The sequence below is a fragment of the Mixophyes fleayi genome, chromosome 10, assembly GCF_038048845.1.
Source record: "Mixophyes fleayi isolate aMixFle1 chromosome 10, aMixFle1.hap1, whole genome shotgun sequence".
Lineage (NCBI taxonomy): Eukaryota > Metazoa > Chordata > Amphibia > Anura > Limnodynastidae > Mixophyes > Mixophyes fleayi.
In genome coordinates, this window is record NC_134411.1 from 21,887,819 (window position 1) to 21,910,828 (window position 23,010).

The 23,010-nt window shown below is 40.1% G+C and overlaps 1 protein-coding gene across 1 annotated transcript in view; it reads right to left on the bottom strand.

Annotated features, from left to right (window-relative positions):
- Positions 1-23,010, bottom strand: part of DCDC1 (doublecortin domain containing 1) — a 296,646-nt gene that overhangs the window by 75,086 nt on the left and 198,550 nt on the right. The window contains exons 13-19 of the mRNA XM_075188616.1: positions 22,003-22,125; positions 20,422-20,527; positions 15,054-15,182; positions 12,943-13,061; positions 10,689-10,749; positions 7,833-7,970; positions 6,708-6,829 (exon numbers count right to left, since the gene is read on the bottom strand). Coding sequence (XP_075044717.1) covers positions 6,708-6,829; positions 7,833-7,970; positions 10,689-10,749; positions 12,943-13,061; positions 15,054-15,182; positions 20,422-20,527; positions 22,003-22,125 — 798 coding nt within the window. The remainder of the gene's footprint in view (positions 1-6,707; positions 6,830-7,832; positions 7,971-10,688; positions 10,750-12,942; positions 13,062-15,053; positions 15,183-20,421; positions 20,528-22,002; positions 22,126-23,010) is intronic.

A 23,010-nucleotide genomic window follows, 5' to 3' on the forward strand; every position in this document is an offset into this window, starting at 1 on the left:
GACTCAGGGCCTATATTTTCCAGTGACTCTAACACCCATAAACAGTGACACACTTGCCAATATTTGTTACAAAAAGTTTAAAGGAGAAACCTTTACCGTAAATCCATGAATTCCAAATTTGCGGTACAATCTATGCAGACACAGATCACTGCAACCACCACCAGAGTATTAGCATTATATTGTATCACAGTACAAGCTGAGAACTGAGCCCTGGATAGATAGGTAGCACTTCTATGGCTTCTATGCGGCACATTCACATGGACCCAAAACTTCCAACAGCAAATCTGCAAAACCTGAAAATTAGGGACAATTGTCCTCTATGTAGTCTATGATTTGGATAGCAGTGATTATTTCTGAAGGCATCTTGCAAACAAAAACAAAAAATATTCACATCAAGCAAACTTCTGAAGAGTGGCGTGTTCAATTGGGCAGGGGACTTATTATTTGGCTGAGTTTGACTCTTATTTTTCATTTGTAGAGCATAGTGCTGATTAAGCCCATGGGCCAATGGGTTTCTTGAGTCTTTTACCTTCCTTAAGAATCTCTGTGGTGACTTCTACAAGACAGGAATGGAACTTAACCTAAAACATGGATTTGTAACACAGAAATGGTGTTTCACATGTAAACCTTGGGAAGCAATGACATGTAAAGACTTACGGACAAGTGAAGAGATTTACCCTTTAAAATTACATATATATATATATATATATATATATATATATATATATATATATATATAATTTTATTTTAATTATTAAAAATATTATTTTTATTTTAGGTTATTTATATATTTTTAATGACATAATAAATGCCAAATAAATCATTAAAATAAATGTCAGCTTCATCAGTGGCAGCTGTTCTCCACACTCGGAAGGGAGGGCGAGTATAGGAGCAGGGCAGCGAGAAAAGCCCACAGCGGTCTGCAAAGTCACTAGTGGGAAAAAAACAAAGGCCTCTCCATGAATGTAACACAGATGTGCCCATAGCCAAACTGTCAGAAGCAGTTAGGATGACAGCTACTCACAGTTCATTATTTCCTTCTCACAGGTCACTGGGTGACAAGCTGGGTCAGGATGCTTTGTCGGCTGCTACACTTCTCCCTATTCAGACTCAATAAAGGTAAGCTACTTTATTGGATAAGCTAATATAGACAAATGCATCCGAATTAATACTGAAATGCCGCCACTCTACAGGTTCTTGTGTTGTGTTGTATTACTCCCATTGGGGTATTCCGTCTGCCTGAAAGTCTGAAAAGGGGGAGTTTATTGTCATATATCATATAACCATTTCTAATGTTAGAATTACAATATATTGCTCTTCCCTCTGTGGCACAGGAGCTTAAAGTACTTGGCTGTCTGGCAAACGCTTTGCCCATGCGCCCACTTCTGTGCCAACCTATAATGTGCCTAACATGCCCGATGAGCGCTGCTTGTTAGGATTGTGCAGTGTAATTAATGGGTTCTCTGGGCCCAAGGGGAACGGGGGGGTTCACTCCACTTATCCCAAATATACAAAATGCCTGCTGGGCACCATATTACATGCTGCCATCACAGGATGTCCCATTGTAAACATCTAGGGCCTGAATCATTAGTGATCTTATCTTGTGCAAAAGTTAAGATGCTTATTTTTAAGAAGAAACGGGAGATGAGAGTGAAGTTACGATGGATTTTCATCTTAACTTAAGAAATTCTTCACTTACGCAGTGGATTTTGCTTCTTATCTCCCTTTTCTGAACATGCACAGAGTGGATTTGCTTAAGATAAGCAAAAAACGGCAGATAAGATCACTAATGAATCAGGCCCCTAGTGTTCAGACCAGAAAGCAAATTGTTTGGCAACTGAATCGCTTCCACATTATCACGGGTCAGTCCTGTGATGTCGTTTTATGGAAAACATCTAGGGCCTGAGTCATTAAGGAGAGCAAAGCATAAAAAAGAGTAACTTTGCACCTGGGCAAAACCATGTTGCATTGGAGGGGAGGTAAATTTAAAATGTGGGGACAGATTTATAGTTGGGTAGGGCATGTCCTAGCTTCATTTTAAACGTCAGTGTAAAAATAAAGCTATCAAGTATTTGTGTGCTACAGGAAAAAACAGTCAGTATTTAACTTATGTGCAAAATAATAAACTAATTTGTACCCCTTGCATTGTAACATGGTTTGTCCCGGAGAAAACATACACCTTTTTTGCCTTACTTTCCTTAATGACTCATGCCCCTAGTATTGGAAACCAGGCTTCAAGGGTTTAATATTAAATGGCTTGTCTGTTTACTATTACAGTTAACACTCGATCCTATATACTGCTGGCAATAGGAGTCCGTTGGAGTCTGCTATGAAAACGAATATTAATAAACAAAAAATAAGGATAAAAATGTATGTTTAATAATCCATTTCAAAAAGTAAAACAAAAAAATAAAGCAGGGAAAGTAACAGGTGGATGTAGGGCTTTAGGACTTATTAATGTAGTGTGATGAATATACACAGTTCCTTTAAATATCTGCCTGGGGCATCTGCTATGTTCATATTTGCTAACAACACCTGGGGGTATATTTACTAAATCTTCTAAAAAGAAAAGTGGAGGTGTTGCCCATAGCAACCAATCAGATTCTAGCAATCATTTTCTATAATGTACTAGATATATGATGGCTAGAATCTGATTGGTTGCTATGGACAACATCTCCACTTTTTATTTTTAGAAGGCTTAGTAACTCCACCCCCTGGAGTGGAGCCTCCCATACTTGTGACAGTCAGTAATTCTTCCCATCAGCCTCCACTCACCAATCAGGATTCTGCTTCTTGCCATGTGCGCCAAGTACTATTTTACACCACCACACAGTGTAAGAATATCCTGCATTCCGCAATAGAATCTCAGGTTTACTGTGAGGGTGATAACATTATTCAGGACTACATAGTATAATCTAGGAGGATGATTGACAATTGGCTGTATTTTACCTCAGAACTATTTAAATCCTTTAAATAACAGTATGACCAGTGCGATGCTCATTAGTATTAATTTGCAACTTTATTCAGAATGTAATAAATCTATACATTATCTGCTATTAATTTGAGTGCCTTGTAGCTGTTTTTGCTTTATTAGTCCCCTGGTTTGGTCTAAATTTGCATATGAGTGGCACGGTGGCTCGGTGGTTATCATTGCTGCCTCACTGCGCTGTGACCGTGGGTTCTGTTCCAAACCCTATCTGGGTGGAGTTTGTATGTTCTCCTCATATCCATGTGGGTTTCCTCTATGCGCTCTAGTCCTCCTACAGTCCAAATACATACTGGTTTGTTAATTGGCTTCTCAGGTGTGTGTTTCTGTGGCAGAGAATTTAGACTGTAAGCTCCAATGGGGCAGGAACTGACGTGGGTAACTACATATTGTCTGTAAAGCGCTGATGCCAATCAGTTGGCATTATTGGGGTTGCATATGGTGGTATGCCATACCGCCACCTCTCCTACTGCCTTCATTGTAACACTATTCAATTCAAGTCACTTACATTCCTATTACAATTTTCATACTGCCACTTCTAAATCTCCACTTTGACCACTGGTTGGCACTATATAAATAAATAACACAATAAAATAATAACCATGCATGTTATTACACCGGGTTGTCCACTTTTGGACAAGCCCTCTTCATTGGAATACCCCCCACCCCACCCAGTGTGTGCTCACAACGCTGCAGGACTAAATCTGTCACCTTCTCTTCAAAAACCCTTGTTTGGGAAGCTCTATTCAGGTCATGAAGAAGGAGGCAGGTCATAATGTGGGCGGGTTACCCAGAAGTGGACAACTCCCTTAAAGTAGTTTGACACAACCAATTGGTCCTTCTAGTCTCCCCATTGTACTGTCCACTTTTATGTGTGTGGGTTGTCTGTTGCTATTGTTGCTTATTACTTCTTTATTTACCTAGTTTCAGTTAGAAATGACCTTATGTTTTCCCCATGCATATCTGAATTCTTTAATTTCACCACATCTGTTGAGAAACGATTATGTGTAATTATCACCCATTCTGTAATAAAATACTACTTTCCAGGTTCCCGCCCTAGAATGTTTCTTTGTTCTAAAAGTCCTTGATTGCGAACATTATGCCTTAACTTTTCTTTCCATAGTGTTATCCTACGTGGTTTGGTGGGGTACCTGCCACGTAAGGTAATCTATATACTAGCACTGAGACATTTCAATTTACAAATGAACTTAGAGCCTATTTATGAATCTCTGCATTTTCCCCGTTAATTATCATCCATTATCGCAACATTTTGTGTTTTCCTGTGTACAATATCTTACATTTCTATGTATTAAGAAGTCCACTTATCTGTTTCCTGAAATCACTACACATTCAAATATACCCCTTTTAGGGCATTAACCCTTTTAGAAACTTTGTCATTAGTAAAAAGACATACTTTCCCTTGCAGACGGCAAGAAATATCCCTAATAAATAAAATAAGAGCACAGGACTCTTGAAGCTTTCCACTGGTCATCCACCCTCTCAGAACCTTCCCTATTAACTACAACAGTCTGTCTCCTGTCATTCAGCAAAATCTTTACTCATCCCACCTTCTTTAATTCAAGCCTTGCATTTTCTGATTTAATTAATTCAGTGAGATCCAGTAACAAGTGGATTGCTAATATCTAGGTAAGTGATATACAGCGATCTATTACACCCAGTCCAAAAAACTCCAATAGGTTTGTTTAACATGATCTCCCAGCAGTACATAACTATTTAGAGTCAAAATACTTACAATAATATCTAACATTTGAATCATTTAAATAAAGAGATTATATCAACTTTTATTTCTGTAATCAACCCCAAATTTCCATCCCCCACAATGTACAATTTCCCAGATCTTGCATTAATTTCAGTGGGACCATTTCACCAATTTTACACTAACGTTTCCTGCATTTTACACCAATAAATTGTTTTGTTTATTTTTTTTATTGTTGCGTATTACTGGATGTATTGAGTACAGTGTAGTAATTAATGTTTTAGCAATGTAAAAACTTCCCAAAACTGCACAAATCGCACGCAGGTCTGGATATGTTTGCTCTGATTATTTTTCTAATAACTGTTTAACATAATAACACTGTAGTTAAAGAATTGTCTTGTATTTGTTTTCTGATTTAACTTGAAGTTATATATATTTCAGACAAATTCCACATTTTAATTTTTTCCAGATTTTACACCAATTGTTTCTGGTCCTTTGAAAAATTAAATTGGGAGTTTGACTGTAATAACACTAATACTCTCTTCTACAGTAGATTATAAAACGACACCTATACAATAAGGTAGTAGAAGTTCTACTACCTTATTGTATAGGTGTCGTTTTATAATCATGTAGAACGACAGACGACCCCTCAGCATTAACAGTCTAGGAAGTGTGGTTGGTGGCAATGTAAGCTCCAATCTAAGCTCCTTTAATACCCTGGGGTGCATACCAGTTGAAGTCATTGACTAAGGAGAATGGCTCCTTGCAAATATTTCAGGATTCCCACAGGTGGTTCTTGCTTTCCTTTCAATGTCAATACCTCAATACATCACAGAACCTCAAGAAGAGCTCCTCACAAAAACTTTTTTTTAGTACAAACAGTTATAATAAAAACAGAACACAGTATGTTCCGTTCACTTGCCGCACCAGGATCCCTGATGGGTTCGAAGGTTGAAGTAGCACTCTACTGGCCTCTTATTGCTTGGCCTGTTTGATACAAGCTGACTGGTTGTTAATGCATCCCCCTACATGAATACAACGCTCACAGGGAGAGCATATCAACAACAGCTTAGCTTGCGTCAAACAGGCCAAGCAGGAAGAGGACAGTATAGGTGTTGTCGGATGGTCAGACACACTGGATATCTCAGCAGGTACAGGAAAGAGAGAGTATAGCAGGAAAGTAAGTGCTTTATTTTTTTATTTTTTTTATTTTTTTAAGTATCAGTCCATGTAGTGGCATTCCATATGTTGTGCCCTATTACAAAAACTACTCACCAGGGTTCTGACGTTTTACCTGACCCAACAGCTTCTCTGATGTCTGCGGGTTCCAGTTATGCTTCCCGCTGGATCTGGCGGAACGTTACACCCTTTTTGAGTAGTATTGTTATAGGGTATAACTTACCCAATGCCAACTGGATTTTCAGTCTTGGATGGAATTAGGCGCCACCTGAAATTCAGCCTTGGATGGAATTTGGATTTAACTGAAAATTTTAAATGCTGATATCCTTTAATACATTTTCCCTATATATTTTACATATTGTGGTCAAATGGCCATTTTTTATAAAATAGCTGGTTGAGCATCTTGTGAGATGTGGCTTGCCAACAGAAATGTAGTAAATTGTAAATAATTAATATATACAGCATAAGCAAACTAATAAACTAGAGTACCATTTATGTATTTGAAGCTGAAAGGTTCACAGTAGTAAACAAACGGACCTCTAAGCAATGTCTAGTTCCGAGACGACGAGGCTGAGCAGTCCTGGTGAGATATCTGACACATAAATTTGATACTTTCTTCGACCATACAAATACATTAATATACACTAAAATGTATATCAATATTGCACTTTCCCCTAATTTTTCCAACCAAATAAAAATGGACGCTTGCAAGCCAGAGGGCTTCTGAGATATTTCAATACTATCTTGGGAATCAATGTAACATAAAACTCAAGGAAAACATCTAATGTCATTGAACAATAAATATCTGTTCTGTCAGTGGCTTACCTTTGAGCTGAGGCCTTGGGATGTTTCCCTACGAGAATCCTCACCAACGCCACTGTCAGCTGCCTTGATTCCCCTGGGTTACCTGCAGGGGACGGCTGGGCAGCCAATGGCTGTGACTCATGCTGTTGATTGAAATGACTGGCATCATTTGTAGAAGTCTTAAACATGAAAGGCATCAATGTCATGCTACATTTAACTATTTATCCCTTTCAGAACGGAGGTATCGCAGCTCTGTGAAATCTGAGAAAGGAGGCAGATAGGACGTGTTGATTTTATTTACTAGATTGCATTAGAAAAATAAGATTATTTTTGCAATAAATTCTCAAGATTCCGTTCACGGAAGCAATTTATTGTAACCACTTCCTTTCCAGGGACCACTAATATCCAGATCATTTTACCCATGATAATTTCTATACTAGAACCAATATTTATTTGCATGGTATAAAAGACATGTTTAAACTCATAATACAGTTATTTTATTTAAATAAACCTTATAGCTTGTCTATTTTAAGAGGCGCAGATAGCTCAAGATGACAACTCTTGCAAAAAAGTTTATAGATTTGACATTATATCATTTATATTTAAGAATCTCATAATAGCTGTGGATCTTGGGCAACAAGGTGGCTTAGTGGCTAGCACTTCTGCCTTACAGCGCTGTGGTCATGAGTTCAATTCCCGACCATGGCCTTATCTGTGAGGAGTTTGTATGTTCTCCCCGTGTTTGCGTGGGTTTCCTCCGGGTGCTCCGGTTTCCTCCCACACTCCAAAAACATACCAGTAGGTTATTTGGCGGTTATCAAATTGACCCTAGTCTGTCTGTGTGTGTATGTTAAATTATTTAGACTGTAAGCTTCAATGAGGCAGGGACTGATGTGAATGAGTTCTCTCTACAGCGCTGCGGAATTGGTGGCGCTATATAAATAAATGGTGATGATGATCTTGCGTCCGCACAGTTAAGGCAGCCAATCGGTTCATGAGAATGAAGACTGTCAATGCGACGTGAGAAGTAGTGACATCACAAGAGGCGCGAGTCATTTCCTAGTTAACTGAAGTGTTATAAATCTGCATATAAATCCAGAACAAGATGCTTATTATTTAAATTCCCTAATAAATACCACAACTGACCTCTGTTGCTGAGGTTGTATCAGTATCCCAATGCGCTGAGGGCCAGATGCCATGTTCTATGTGACGATCCGCTATCTGGTTTACCACCTCTCTTATGTTTAGCTCCTCTAGGTGGGTTAAGACAAATTCGGGGTAAGCCTGCAGGAAAGAAAATATAAAATTCCAAAAAATCGCTGTGGGTGTGTATGTAGGTAATGTACAGGAAATGGTGGATAGTTTCCCTGTTGGCCTGGAGAAAGTATGATACCTAGTTATAGAGATGACTGGAATGCTCATTCAGAATGTCTGTCCTTGCTGTAAATGCTGTAACTTTAGAATGTGCTGCAGAGGACGACGCATAACTTTTGTAGCACTTGAACCTACTTTCATGTTTACACATCATTTTTTAATTGAAAAGAGAACAGTTATCTCCACTTTCATCCATACATCTTGTCACAGGAAAGAATCATTTATGTCTACTTATGTGTCCCTGTTTTCTAGCATTCTGTAATTACTTAGTCTATCAAAATCATAAAAAGCCAGCGGTGTCCGCATAATGGTTTTGTGTAATCTTTCCTTTCATGACTGTTTGGTCGCCCAAAAAATTGAAGTGTAACATTAATGTATTTGTAAGTACTTAAGTATGCACGTAAATGTCAGTGACCTTGAAAGCTTTGGATAACCACAGCAAATGTAAAGGAATAAGTCAGACTTATGAGCTTTCTTTCATACATACATACATACTATACTGTACACAGTGTTCAAGACTACCAGTGCCAGATGCAGTGCAGCAACCCCAAAGCATCACGGAACCTCCTCCATGTTTGACTGTAGGGAAGTTGTTTTATTTACTGTGCTTTCTGTCAAAATGGGGATGATCTATCAAAAGCTCTAATTTGATCTCAATTGTCCACAGGACATTTTCCCAGAATTATTTTGGCTTGTTCAGGTGTGTTTTGGTAAACTCCAGTTGGGCTTTCTTATGTCTCTCTCTCAGTAGTGGGGCAATCTTGGCCCTCCTATCATATCTTGTGTTTGAAGGTCAGCTTGATTCTCTTTGGCAGTTTATCAAGGTTCTTTCCCATCATTCTAACAATCCTGTGCTACAATCTTCGATCAAGCTTTCCCTTTCCAGACTGGCTGGCTACAGTGCCATGGGTCTTATACATTCTAATAATGTTACATATGATGGAAACTGGGACCATCAAGGCCTCTGCAGATTTGTAGCCATGATATTGTCCATGCTTGGCTACAACCTTCTGTATGGCTTTTAACCCACTTCTTTGACCCTCTTTATCAAGTGGGCAGCTAGCCCGCAGATCACTTTAACTGTAGTGGCTTAACAGATATATAACACAGTCCATTTGTTTCTGAGGGTCCCTTATAAGCTAATCAGTTTCTTTCTCTTCGGGGACAGGACAGTCTTCTGTCTTCAATGGGTTCTATGTCTCAGTGCTTTCTGCCTCTTGCAGGATGCACACAGCTCCACACTCTGCAGGTCTACACTGGGCCGCAGATAGGTGTGATCACTCACCCTTTTTTATCATGTAGGGGATGATCCTATACCGAATAGGTGGTCAATTAGCATCACCCCAGTTACTACCACAATGTATATGTATATCTGGTATTGCATGATGGATAAGTACCTGCCTGTATCTCTCAGCATTGAGGACACCATTAATCCTGAGAGCGGTACAATAACGAGTGTCTGCAGGCAACAGTGAAGCATGGTGGAGGTTCCTTGCAAGTTTGGGGGAAAATACAGTCAGGTACTTATAGATCATGCAATACCATCTGATTGGCTCCAACTTTATTCTGCGGCAGGACAACGACCCCAAACATACAGCCAATGTCATTAAGAACTATCTTCATCGAAAAGAAGAACAAGGAGTCTTAGAATTGATTATATGGCCCCCACAGAGCCCTGATCTCAACATTATCTAGTCTGTCCGGGATTACATAAAGAGATAGAAGGATTTGAGTAAGCCTACATTCACAGAACATCTGTGGTTAGTTCTCCAAGATGTTTGGAACAACCTTCCTACAAAACTGTGTGCAAGTGTACCTAGAAGAATTGATGCTGTTTTGAAGGCAAGGGGTGGCAAATTTCCCTTCTGTTTATTCACTTCAGCATGTGTTACTTGTTATCCTTGTCCACTGCCGACCCTGACCTTGGCCTGTCATTGGTTATTTTCTCTCATCGCAGTCTGTCTGGGATCTTGTTCAATATTCCTGTGCTAAGCTGGCACTCAGATCAGTTTCTACTACCTTGAGTACATGTCCTGGGGGCACCCAAGTACTTATGAGCATACTGAGCTTTCCAGGAAAGGCAGCTAGCTATAGGTGAAGACCTCAATAGACTCCACCACATTGGTTCTAGGGACTTATCAGGCAGAAACCCTAACAACTCCTGCTAATTTTTGCACAAGCAAAGTTGGGATTATACTTCTGTGCTGGCGCTTCAAGAGCTTCGCTTTGTTTGCCTGTTTATAGATTTTGGCTTTATCCCGCACAGTTCTACATTCTCCAACCCTTCAGCTGTGTCCCCCATGGTCTCTTCTCTCCGGACCTTAGCTGTTTTGCAGGTCATGGTGTATAATTTAAACCTTTATAATTACGTCTTGACTTTTCTGTCTACGTTTTATTTTTGCGCTCACCATTTATTTTTGATACAATATTTCTGAGAAACAATATTTCTGAGAAACATCTGCAGAATTATTTTTGCACGGACACACGACAGAAAGTATAAATTTGCAATAACCATCTAGAACACTTATAACTACCAAAAGCAAAAGAAAAAAAAAAAAGGACACTGACACCACGAAGACAAAGACAATCTATTACTAAGGTGCAGTTTGATGGAAATTACTCACATACCTTGGAAAAGATTGAGCCCTTGTTTCCAAAGCTCCATATCTGTCCAGAGTTATTTCTTCCTCTGAAATGTAAATACCAGTATTTGAGTTTTGCTGCCATGAAAAGAAGATTGACACATGGCATGTTTGTCTCAGGGAAAAGAGATGCTTAGCAAAAATAAGAAGTGTCTCTGCTTAGCCCATATTGTTTCTAGTCTTTTTGTTTTTTATTTCCCTGACATGATTTATTTCATTCATGGCAAGATTCATGATGACACTTAGATCAACAAATAACTAGGTCTAAACTGTAGTTTACAACTACAAATCATTTAGAAAGTTTCAGGACTGTGAGAGCTATATTATCATACTTGCCTACTTTCGGCAAGTTCTGTCTGGGAGAGGGGCGTGGAGGGAGGGCGGGAGGGGGCGGGGCCAAGCATAGCATTTTGGCCCCACCCCACGACAGAAATGTTGCTTTGTCGTGGGGCCTCGGCCAAAATGGCGCGATTCATCGCGAATCGCGTAATTTTGGGAAGGCAGTTGCGGGATGCGGGAGACATGCCTGCTCTCCCGGGAGTCAGTGAGACCGACCCGAATTTCGTGACATTCCGGGAGAGTTGGCAAGTATGTATATTGCCCTAATAATGTAACAGTTGTGTAATTAGACATTTGTGCGCCACATAGCAAAATTTCTCACCACGTCTGGTTTATTAAATCTCCATCTACTGCCGGCTGCTGTTAGGGTTACTGAACAGAAGTAACCCACACAGTATTACGCAATTTCAGGCTTTCTTTTAGATACTACGGGGCTGGTGGTGAGGTGAAGGCATAAAAAAATCACCAAAAATCTCTAAAAAGACACATGTAAAAAGAGAATATTTACGCCCATATGCTGAGTGGGTGTCCAGTTCTGCACCAGCAGCATATGCTCCAGCTGTATGTTACGTCAGACACACTGACACCCAACCGGTCATAAGCATAAGGAAAGCTTTTTAACATTTTGAGAGCGAAAAATGCATTTGTTATTATGTTTAAATTAAAAAAATAAATACTATAATACAGGAAGTAGAATCTTCCTTCTTGTGTATGAATGAAAGTAGTATAAAAAAACGTTCTAAAATACACCCACAAAATCATATAGTAAAAGAATGATCAACGAAGAGAGCACCTATCAGCTGCAAAGGTGAATCTGCAATCAGCCAATCAGAAGCGACTAGCTAGTGCCGGTGACCATCATCATCGGTGTGTATATGCACCAGCCTCAGGCACTCGCAAGCAATGCGGCTACTGACTGGCGTATCTGTGCCTCCATGTGGGTCTGCCTCGGTCGCAATTACGCGAACACACCACACTATACTTGTACTACGTGTAGACACTCTCCTGCTGGGGCTGTGATAAGCTTCTCTTACGTTACAGCAGACAGCTGTTCAGGACATTGATCACTTGTCAATGCAAATGTTTGTCCAGATTTATATATTTAGAATTTTTAGAATATTCATAGCTGTAAAGGGATCTCTAATGATAATATACTTTACTACCTGTTCTTCCTTTCTTGCATTACAACCTGTGTGTAGTAAAACCACATGGATTACCAAAGTTAAAGGTTTTTTTCCACTCACCTGGTGTAAAGCTCAATCCCTGCCGAAGATTTGAGATTATATGGCGCCTCAGGACAAGGTGGCATGTCATTGGTCCTAATTCAGAACACACACCCCCTCCATGCATCTGATGTCACCACCCCTCCCCCGTCCCGTGGGTGCTGTCCCACCCCCACCCCACTCGTTACTTTCTGTGGAGCGTGGGCGGAGAGGGATGTCCTCCACTCTAGAGTGTGGACCAGGCTGTGACATCATAGCCCTGTGCCACACTCCCTGCCCATTACAAACATGGAGGATCAGCAGTCAGCGGCTTCACAGGTAAGAAGCTGCCAACTGCTGCCTCTCCATGTAAGCAACCTGCACACAGTGAGGGGGGTTACAATAAAGACACTTAATAAGTGACATTGTGCTACTCATTCAGTAGTTTGGGTGCCCCCTAAATCCTGGTGCCCTAGATGATTGCCGAGGTTTGCTTAGTGGTAGCGCTGTTCCTCCCTCAAAAGATGGCACCGCTCTACGCCTTTCCTCCCCTTTTAAATCTCTCACGGCCCAAGCTTTACGCCACAAGGGGGGAGACATCACCTTAATTCTAAAATAACAGGTAGAGAGACCTTTTAAAGCCTTCAAAAAGAGACACATTTCATGTTCTGCTCGTTAGCTTCCTTCATTTCTACTTACCTTTTTTGAAGTGTCAGTCTGTATCCATGTAGCAAAGACCCATCTCTTGTGCTTAGCAAAATGGGCTGCCCGACTGCCAGGCAGACCTGTGGCATGACTTTGCTCAGGATCATGCCAGCCTATTACAAAGACATTAAATATGTGAACAGTTCCAGAAAATGAAACATTTTATCTTAATAAAGAGGTCACCATAGATGAATAATCAAACATATTAGCCATCTCCAGAAGCTTAATATTATCCACAACTTAGCGGACGATCCCTGTTTACAGGCAGTGATCCCTTTTACCACCCTGGCAGTATTTTACAGTTCACTGCGTAGCCATAGAGACCTCTGGTATTTCCATCCGACTCTATCCTGGATGCGTCTCGCAGGGAAAGGATGCAGGTTCCATAACGTGTCACTTGCTCTACTCCTAACACCTCATTTATCTTCACACACGTAAGTGCTGACAACAGCCCAGTGAACCAGATAGATTGCAGGAACAGCGAAGGTAATTAAGAAAAATTATACATAGATTAGTTGCGAGAGTTAGCTGCGAAAGTTGTTAAGGGGTTAAGAGGATTTGCCAAGATGTGACGCTCACTTAATCAATCTAGTATTGCACAGTGACTGCACTGGTCTGCCTGTAAAAAGTGTCAGATGACCATGTATTGCCCTAGAGCAAGCGTGAAGAGATATAAAGATCTAAGGGTACAAAAAGTTTTCTAAGAAGAAAGAGGTTATGACTGAAGAATCCACAGTTTCTTCAAGAAGGGGAAAGGAACCAATATTTAGATATGAAGGAGAAAGCATTGTCTTATTAATATTTTTGATTTTATTGCAATTCTTCTATATTCCCCCCATTATAATGTCATTCCTGATGACAGGCATATTTACATACCAAGGGGTATATTTACTACACTACAGATTTGAAAAAGTGGAGATGTTGCCTATAGCAACCAATCAGATTCTATCTATCATTAGGTAGACTGTACTAAATAAAGGATAACTACAATCTGATTGGTTGCTATAGGCAACATCTTCACTTATTCAAACCGGCAGTTTAGTAAATGTACCCCCAAAAGTGAATTAAAGAAACTCCTATATCCGTTTACCCCAAATCAGTTTTGGATACAACTGCACTGATTGCTATATTTATTTGAATTTTTCTACTGTGTTGATCCCTGGTGAACTGACCATTGCTGGAGGGGTGAAAGCATCAGGAACCCTGAAGTGATACTAAGTATAAAAAATACATTTCTTCTATGAAATGTGTTAAATCTCTTATATCTTACCCTGTTTATGGCACCACCAACGCTAGGATGCCAGTTTTGTCCTGAATTCTAAGCTAGCTCTATAATTAGTGGGTCATGTACTTAAAGAAGAAGTGGCTTTTGAGCTATTGTGTTCAAGACTGCCCTGGGGTACATCACCAAAAAACAGGGGATGCCCTCCAGTTTGCCCAATTTCTACCTCTAACAGGCCATTTAAATGTATCACATGCAGAATGAAATCTCATTTTAGCGAAATAGCGACAGCAGGAATATGATGACAAGATGACAGAGACTTGGGGACTGATTAATCTTCAAATACAATGTGAATGCAACTTGCATTAAAAAAAAAACGGACGTAACTTGCACGCGCGTATTCAAATACAAACGTATTTCAAGAAACGTTTCCATTTAAATATGAATATAAGTACACTCTGGGTAGACGTTACTTGCTGTATGCAGACAGACAGACTGCAGGATATATGCAATATAAAGTCCTATCAGAACGCATGCAAGAAAAAAAGACTTTATAAAATTAATTTACAATTAGTAATACTATAATCATCAACAACTACAATAATCATTAATAAAAATATCTGTTACTTACTTTTTACATGATATATATATATATATATCAGGATGCACTTAATGTATACTGTACATAAAATACATTTTTAAGGCTTCTCTTACTTGCAATCACATGATCTGGCATGCATACATGTAATCACCACTATCAGTCTGCACTTAGACCGGCCCCGTCTAAAATACTAAATCTAAAAATATACACTAAATGACAAATAGACAAATAAAGGGTAAATAGGATTAGTCGCTGTTGGACGAGTTCATAAAGCAATCTTACCTTTGTGATGAGCCATATATTAGATGATAACAGAGCTGACTCAACTTGTCCATTCTTTCTTAACTGCCCTGGAGCTCTGCGTCTCTTCTGGACCATTACTGATGGGTATAAAACCATTTGTAGGTCCACCTGCGGTAATGAGAAACACAGCGGAGGAGGCACCAAGAGGTGAGGCTTCCAATACTGCTGATACAGCCAAACTAATCACCATATGTCTCAGGGTAGTGCAGTTGTTGTCTATATGTGAGGTGGTCTTCATTGTAGCTAAGGCCCGAGACAGCTACTTAGAATTACATCATGATATACTCACTCCTGGTCATTGTTAGTGGATAATACTATTAATCATTGTATCAACTGTATAACTCCTGGAAGACTAGGAAAACCTCCCTCACCCATTATAAACAATGAAGCGGTGCTACGTGTACCCACCCATTATAGACACAGAATTGGTGCTACGTGTACCCACCAATTATAGACACAGAAGCGGTGCTACGTGTACCCACCCATTATAAACACTGAAGCGGTGCTACGTGTACCCACCCATTATAGACACAGAAGCGGTGCTACGTGTACCCACCCATTATAGACACTGAAGCGGTGCTACGTGTACCCACCTATTATAGACACAGAAGCGGTGCTACGTGTACCCACCCATTATAGACACTGAAGCGGTGCTACGTGTACCCACCCATTATAGACACTGAAGCGGTGCTATGTGTACCCACCCATTATAGACACTGAAGCGGTGCTACGTGTACCCACCCATTATAGACCCTGAAGAGGTGCTATGTGTACCCACCATTATAGACACTAAAGCGGTACTATGTGTACCCACCCATTGTAGACACTGAAGCGGTGCTACGTGTACCCACCTATTACAGACACTGAAGCGGTGCTACGTGTACCCACCCATTATAGACACTGAAGCGGTGCTACGTGTACCCACCTATTACAGACACTGAAGCGGTGCTACGTGTACCCACCCATTATAGACACTGAAGCAGTGCTACGTGTACCCACCCGTTATAGACACTGAAGCGGTGCTACGTGTTCCCACCTATTACAGACACTGAAGCGCTGCATGAATGTCCCACGAAATGCATATTACTGTTCTGTTTTATCTCAGCAATTTCTGAATTTACTCAGGAATAAAATCACCCCCAAATCACACTTTATCCTACAAATGTAAATAGTGATTATCTTTTATCGCAACAAGAGGGAGATTCAGCGCTCCAGATGGGGAATGTGTCCCGCGTTTATTTAGCAAAGTTTTGTTTTGCAAACTTTAAATGTGATTTACTTTGTACAGTGTGAAATGACTGATGGGGCTAAAAGAGGCATCCACATTAGCAAACAAATCCAAACATTGATTTCTTTACAGCATATAATGCACCTTCTGTGCCTGAACACTGGAATTAAAGCAATCTGAAGTCTATTCTTTTCTAACACAATTAATGGAAATTTCCATTCCCTCTGTAATGCAAATAGAGATAGACTGCCTGCCCTGGAGAGGACTATATTATAGCAGTGGAAACATATGTATGCCCCAGCACAAATTAAATGTATCAGCTTTACATCAATGGCGAGATTCTTGAAACCCTGCAATCCAAACCCAATAGTTAGATTGGATTTTAACCTTCACTTAGCAAACACAATTCAGTCAGAATCAATTATTTGTATCTGATCCCTGGAAGTATCTGCAGCCAATGACCTGTAAGGTTTTAGTCTGCTTAGGAAACCATTCATGAAGAAGTTTCTTATGCACAAAAACTAAAACTATTGTCTACTCCCAACAATAGTAGATCACCAAATCCCAAAGCCTGTTTCAGATAATTTTCTAAAAGTGTTCCATTATCATCCTGCATAATCTAGTATGTAATATATACCATATATGGCATTTTAGGTCAAACTCAACTGGTCTTATTGATGGCTTAAATATAACCATTTGCTATATTTTTATATTTCATTTTGAATATATCTTTTGAATTACCCAGTATTAATTCTTAGGAGCGTTGCTAGGCCTAAACTGTGAGTCTCAAGCTCTTAACTCCATTGCCCCAGTTAATCTTCTTTCATGCATTTATACCAACTTATTTGATAAACTAATTATATGGTATATATTTACTAAACTGCGGGTTTGATAAAGTTGCCTATAGCAACCAATGAGATTCTAGTTATAATTTATTTAGTACAGTCTACAAAATGACAGCTAGAATCTGATTGGTTGCTATAGGCAACTTCTCCACTTTTTCAAACTCGCAGTTTAGTAAACCCCTATGTGTGTGTGTGTATTGTAGGGTGAGCTTAATTGTGAGAGGCAAGGTCTACCGTCAAGAGCATAGTAAAACCCTTGATAGAGTCAGTACCAGCAGTTTCAGTTTTAAGAGCACCTGTCTTCTACACACAATAGAGGCAGCCATTTTGAGGCCTACACCAATAACCATAACAATGCAGCCTATCAGAAATAGTAGCAGTAGTGGAGACATCACTCAGGCGCTTTACAATTAATATGCATCATCATCCATGAGGCATAACTGATTGTCAGGAGGAACTGGTCCCAAGCAAAACTGATAGGCTGCTTCTCATGTTAATCCAACAAAATGGCTGCCTCCGTTATGTGTAGGTGAAACAGAAAATACAATGTCAATGAAAAACAATTAACTTGCTAACCTTTAGAAAGACTTTGAATCTAGATGTGGCTAATTTTACTGAGAAACTCATGCAGAATAACATGAATATGAACCGTGTGCATTTTTAATTGGAATAAATATATATAGTTGCTGCAGATTTTACATGTAACCATATTGAAAAGGATATTTGAGTTGTGTAACCACAACGCACGGTTCATGTTGGTTCAGTTAGTTGCTAAATGCTGATCATCTCTTTCTTTGACTATTGTGTTGGTCAGAGGGGCTTGAGGGGGACCATATTTACTAATTAAAAGTGTATTTACTCACAGTACCAATTATAACATGTTGTGACAAGAAAACAGGCAGCACAGTGTATACCAAAACACAACAGAAAAATACATTGTTTGCACTGTCCACAAATTGTGGCGGAGGCTGCCGTAAACAATGAGGGTTAAGCTGTCACCTGAAAATACGTATCTTCCTCTGCGATGTCAGATTCACTGCAGTAGGTATATTTGACAATGATCAATTCACTTCTGCTTGAGTGAAACTCTCATTTCAAAGCCCGAGGCTTCCCCTCATAAACACAAAACCAGAACTAAACACACAGTTTAGTCAAAGTGCAAAGAGGATACTTCTAAATACAACTTCATTTCAGCTGCACGCGTTTGGGCAGATTAATAAGATACACTCAGGGGTGATATACAGACAGGATGCTATCAAACTTTCTGTTCGTCGTCCTTTTATCACATTTAAATTTCTGCCCTGGATAAAGTACATTTCTAGATTTCCATAAAGAGTCGTGTTCCCTCGTGCTCCGATACCATATGGAACATTTTGTTATTAAATTGTACCTGTCGCTTACACACAGTGTAGGCAGCCATTTTGTGTGCTGAACCAATATTGTGCCTTTTAATTCACTAGGAGGCAGTGGGGGATCCAGGAGGGGGAGATCAGGGCAATCACTCCCCCCCCCAGCAGGCTTCACAATATGTGTAGGTCCGTTCGGCAGAGACAGGCAGACAGAGAGTCCTGCCCGGCTGCTCTGATTGGCAGCAGACTCTCCTTGCCTGTCTGTGCTGAACGGACCTGCACATAGTGTGTAGCCGGAGGCAGCCTTAACTGTCAAAAAGGGGGCGGGGACTAAATCGCCCACTCCTAAATCGCTCACCGGTAAAATTATATCCTAAATCCGTCCCTGCTAGGAGGTAGGAGGTAGTGATAACACAGAAACATGAGGCACAAAATGCCTCATGTATTCTGATGTCCCTATCTCCTAGTGAATTGTTACCCTCAGTGATGTCACTAGCTTCTTGTGAATTGATACCCTCAGTGATGTCCCTATCGCCTAGTGAATTAATATCCTCAGTGATGTTCCTATCTCCTAGTGAATTGATACCCTTTGTGATGTCACTATCTCCTAGTGAACTGATATCCTCAGGGATGTCCCTATCTCCTAGTGAATTAATATCCTCAGTGATATCACAATCTCCTAGTGAATTGATACCCTTTGTGATGTCACTAGCTTCTAGTGAATTGATACCCTCAGTGATGTCCCTATCTCCTAGTGAATTGATACCCTCAGTGATGTCCCTATCTCCTAGTGAATTGATACCCTCAGTAATGTCCCTATCTCCTAGTGAATTGATACCCTCAGTAATGTCCCTATCTCCTAGTGAATTGATACCCTCAGTGATGTCCCTATCTCCTAGTGAATTGATACCCTCAGTGATGTCCCTATCTGCTAGTGAATTGATACCCTCAGTAATGTCCCTATCTCCTAGTGAACTGATATCCTCAGTGATGTCCCTATGTCCTAGTGAATTAATATCCTCAGTGATGTCCCTATCTCCTAGTGAATTGATACCCTCTGTGATGTCCCTATCTCCTAGTGAATTGATACCCTCAGTAATGTCCCTATCTCCTAGTGAACTGATATCCTCAGTGATGTCCCTATCTCCTAGTGAATTAATATCCTCAGTGATGTCCCTATCTCCTAGTGAATTAATATCCTCAGTGATGTCCATATCTCCTAGTGAATTGATATCCTCAGTGATGTCCCTATCTCCTAGTGAACTGATATCCTCAGTGATGTCCCTATCTCCTAGTGAATTAATATCCTCAGTGATGTCCATATCTCCTAGTGAATTGATATCCTCAGTGATGTCCCTATCTCCTAGTGAATCAGTATATAGAATTCTCATGAATACTGATTCAGTCCACAAATTGACTGCCTCCACTGTGAGTAGGAGACAATTACACTTTAATTAATGGTCATATCTAGCAACTCTTAATGAGACTGATAAGCAAGTGTAAGAGTAATAAATAAGACAAAATGGTGGTCTGTGTGAAAATGGATCACAGGCAAATAATATATAAACTGGAACTGAAGGGGGAGGTGAAAGATCATATAAATAAGTTTGTACCGTGAGAGGAATAAAGCGGTCTCTGTGCTAAATATTCTGAATTAAATGTACTTTATGAGTCAGTAAAACATTTTCTATGTCGTTCTGTTAATGATTTTATTCATCTTAATGTTCACCTATGACAGCTCGGAGGCCATAGTAATTATTGTGTGAGCTGGTAGGGCGACGGTGGGTCCTGACTCCAGGTCTTTCAGCTATGCTGCTAAACACATTTATATGGTTTAATAATTCCACAAATACTAAAAAACTAGCTAAAAAATATAAAATATTAGAGAAAGAAAAGTGGTGTATTCAGCATCTTAATATACCTACACTTGACTGAAGAAAGAGACCGTCTACATCCACAATTTCGGGCACATGGAGAGACTGAAGTTGTGTGATGAGCACGTTGTCAGGGAATCCTGAACAAACATTCCAGCTGTACAGGAGAAAATCAGTCATTTTACTCAGTATTTTCATAAAATCTTGTATTATTATACTGAAAAACAAATGAATGTTATAAATCAATGTAACTCCTCAATCAGAGACTCTACATTTGCTCTTCTCCATCATGAGCCTTTTAATATTTCTCCCCCGGGAGATCCGGGGGAAGAAGTCATGTGACATGGGGTAGGAGGAGGGCGTGGCGACATTGTCGCGTCACCATAGGCCCGCCCCTACTATAAAAAGACGAAATTCACGGCAATGAATGGAGGGATGGAGCTTAATGACACAATTAAGCCCCGGCCCTTCCATTCACTGCCGTGAATTTCGGCAAATGCGGGAGCTTTGCCTACTCTTCCGGGAATCCGTGAGGACTCCCCGAAATTCGGGAGCCTCCCGGGAATTCCGGGAGAGTGGGCAAGTATGGTATACACTGATGCCAGATATTGTAAGATTGTGTACGCTCCCATGATCGTGATTTGTCATACCAAAACACTTCGCATCTGGTGATTTGGTTTTATAAACTTCCTAAAAATCAACGGTCGAACGATGTCGGGCAAAAGAGGAAGTGCGTATGCTCTCACGGCCAGTAGTGTAGGCAGATATCTGTAGATTGTGCAGAGTCACGATCCTTTCAGCAGATGGTTATGACAGATGAAGATCACAGATCTGAAGGTAAATCGTGTAGGTGTGTACACATTAATCTACATGCTCATCGGGACTTTCAATCGTTGGTGAAATCGTTACAGTAACCACATCTAAAGTAAGATTGCATAGCTAGATTAAGTAACCAGAGGGTTATTGCCCCTTCTTGGCCAGACCAAATTTTCATATTTTAGAAATGCATCAATATCACTGGGAATAACTTGTCTATTCTATAATCTACTCAAGCCAAGCAGATGCCAGCAGCGCTAGTAATTTAGTATAAGGCTCGGAGGGGGATAATATAAAAATAGATGGTGATTTTTGTATGTAGGGTTTGGTCTACATGTATTCTGGGTGACATTTATATTGTTAGGCAGGGTATACCAGGGGAAGGAGGCATGTGATCCATACAACTGTGCATCTCTGCACCAATAGATCCTTTGTAATAAGGATCTTATACTGGCGGACTGAACAGCACTAATACCAACAGCTGACAGCCTAGTATGAGATGGGCCCCTGAATTGACACTGACTTTCAGTGCCCTTTATATACTTTAGGCAGTCTCACAATGAGGCACCATTATCGTTTTCAATGCTGTCTTTACTGACGTAATTTATACACCTGTAAAAACTGGTGTTTATACTTAAATAGACTCTAATCCTATATTATTTTTCTTCTCTTTTGTAATTGCTAAGGAATGACTGTATAAAAATATTCTTGTCGTAGGACTTTGGTACATACGATGGTGCTAGGTCAGCTAGCAGAGATCACCATTTAGTACAGTTCCATTATTTGCTTGCACTTCATTTTCGTGTAATACCCTACCTGCCATATCCAGGGAGATAAGCCTCAAGGTCTAGCAAGGCTTTGTGAATGACTTTGCGTTCACCTTCTTCTGTACAAATGACTTTGTCACAGCTCAAAACAAGAACACTGTCAGCCGGGGGCCTGAAAAACATAAATTAATTGTTTAACGAACTTGCTAACTTATAGGTAAGTATGTGCTTATACATGTGTTTTCTTTATATATTATATTTTTTTTATTATCATGAGTTCTGCTACTCTAAATTTGGCAGATGACTACATGAAGCGATATGTCAATGTGAGCCCAGGCTCACCATTGAGATAATGATCAATTGCTGTTTTCATAGCTTATTCCATGTGTGGAAAGCTGGTAAACAGACAAAAAGTGGCTTGGAAAACCCAGGGTTAGATGATTATCTCACGGGCCACCGGAGCACAGTTGTCATCTCCGTAAATGGGTGAAAAGGTCGCCATAGTAACAAAAGATTACTGCCCATGTCTATGTATTGCTCCCAGTAGAAGCACATTAATAGGAGTATCCAGGGTCACTTGCTTATGGCGTAGAAATAAAATGGTGACACACAAAGAAACACACACACATACACACACCCACACACACACACCCACACACACAAACACACACATCTTCTGGTCATCACATACGATGGTCCTGTAGCATTCATAAGTTGACGTGGACTTGCTATGACTTAAATGGTTCTACAGCACTTGGTCTGTATACTTAAAAGAAATAGAGGAAAAAGCGCTGGTACATCTATAACAGTTTAATTAATATAAACAATTTATTGCCTAAATGGCAAAAGCATAAAATTACCAAAACTGACTAACTAGCATATAGAATTGGTTGTTAGTCCAATGGACTTAAAAATAACACCACCAATAGACCAACACGGACAATTCATTTCACTACACGGCTGAAGTGAGGCGGTGAATACATCTGATTGCTGGACAAGTGATCCCAATTGATTCGGCAGGGTTTACCAACCAGGAATGGGAATGTTGATTCATGAA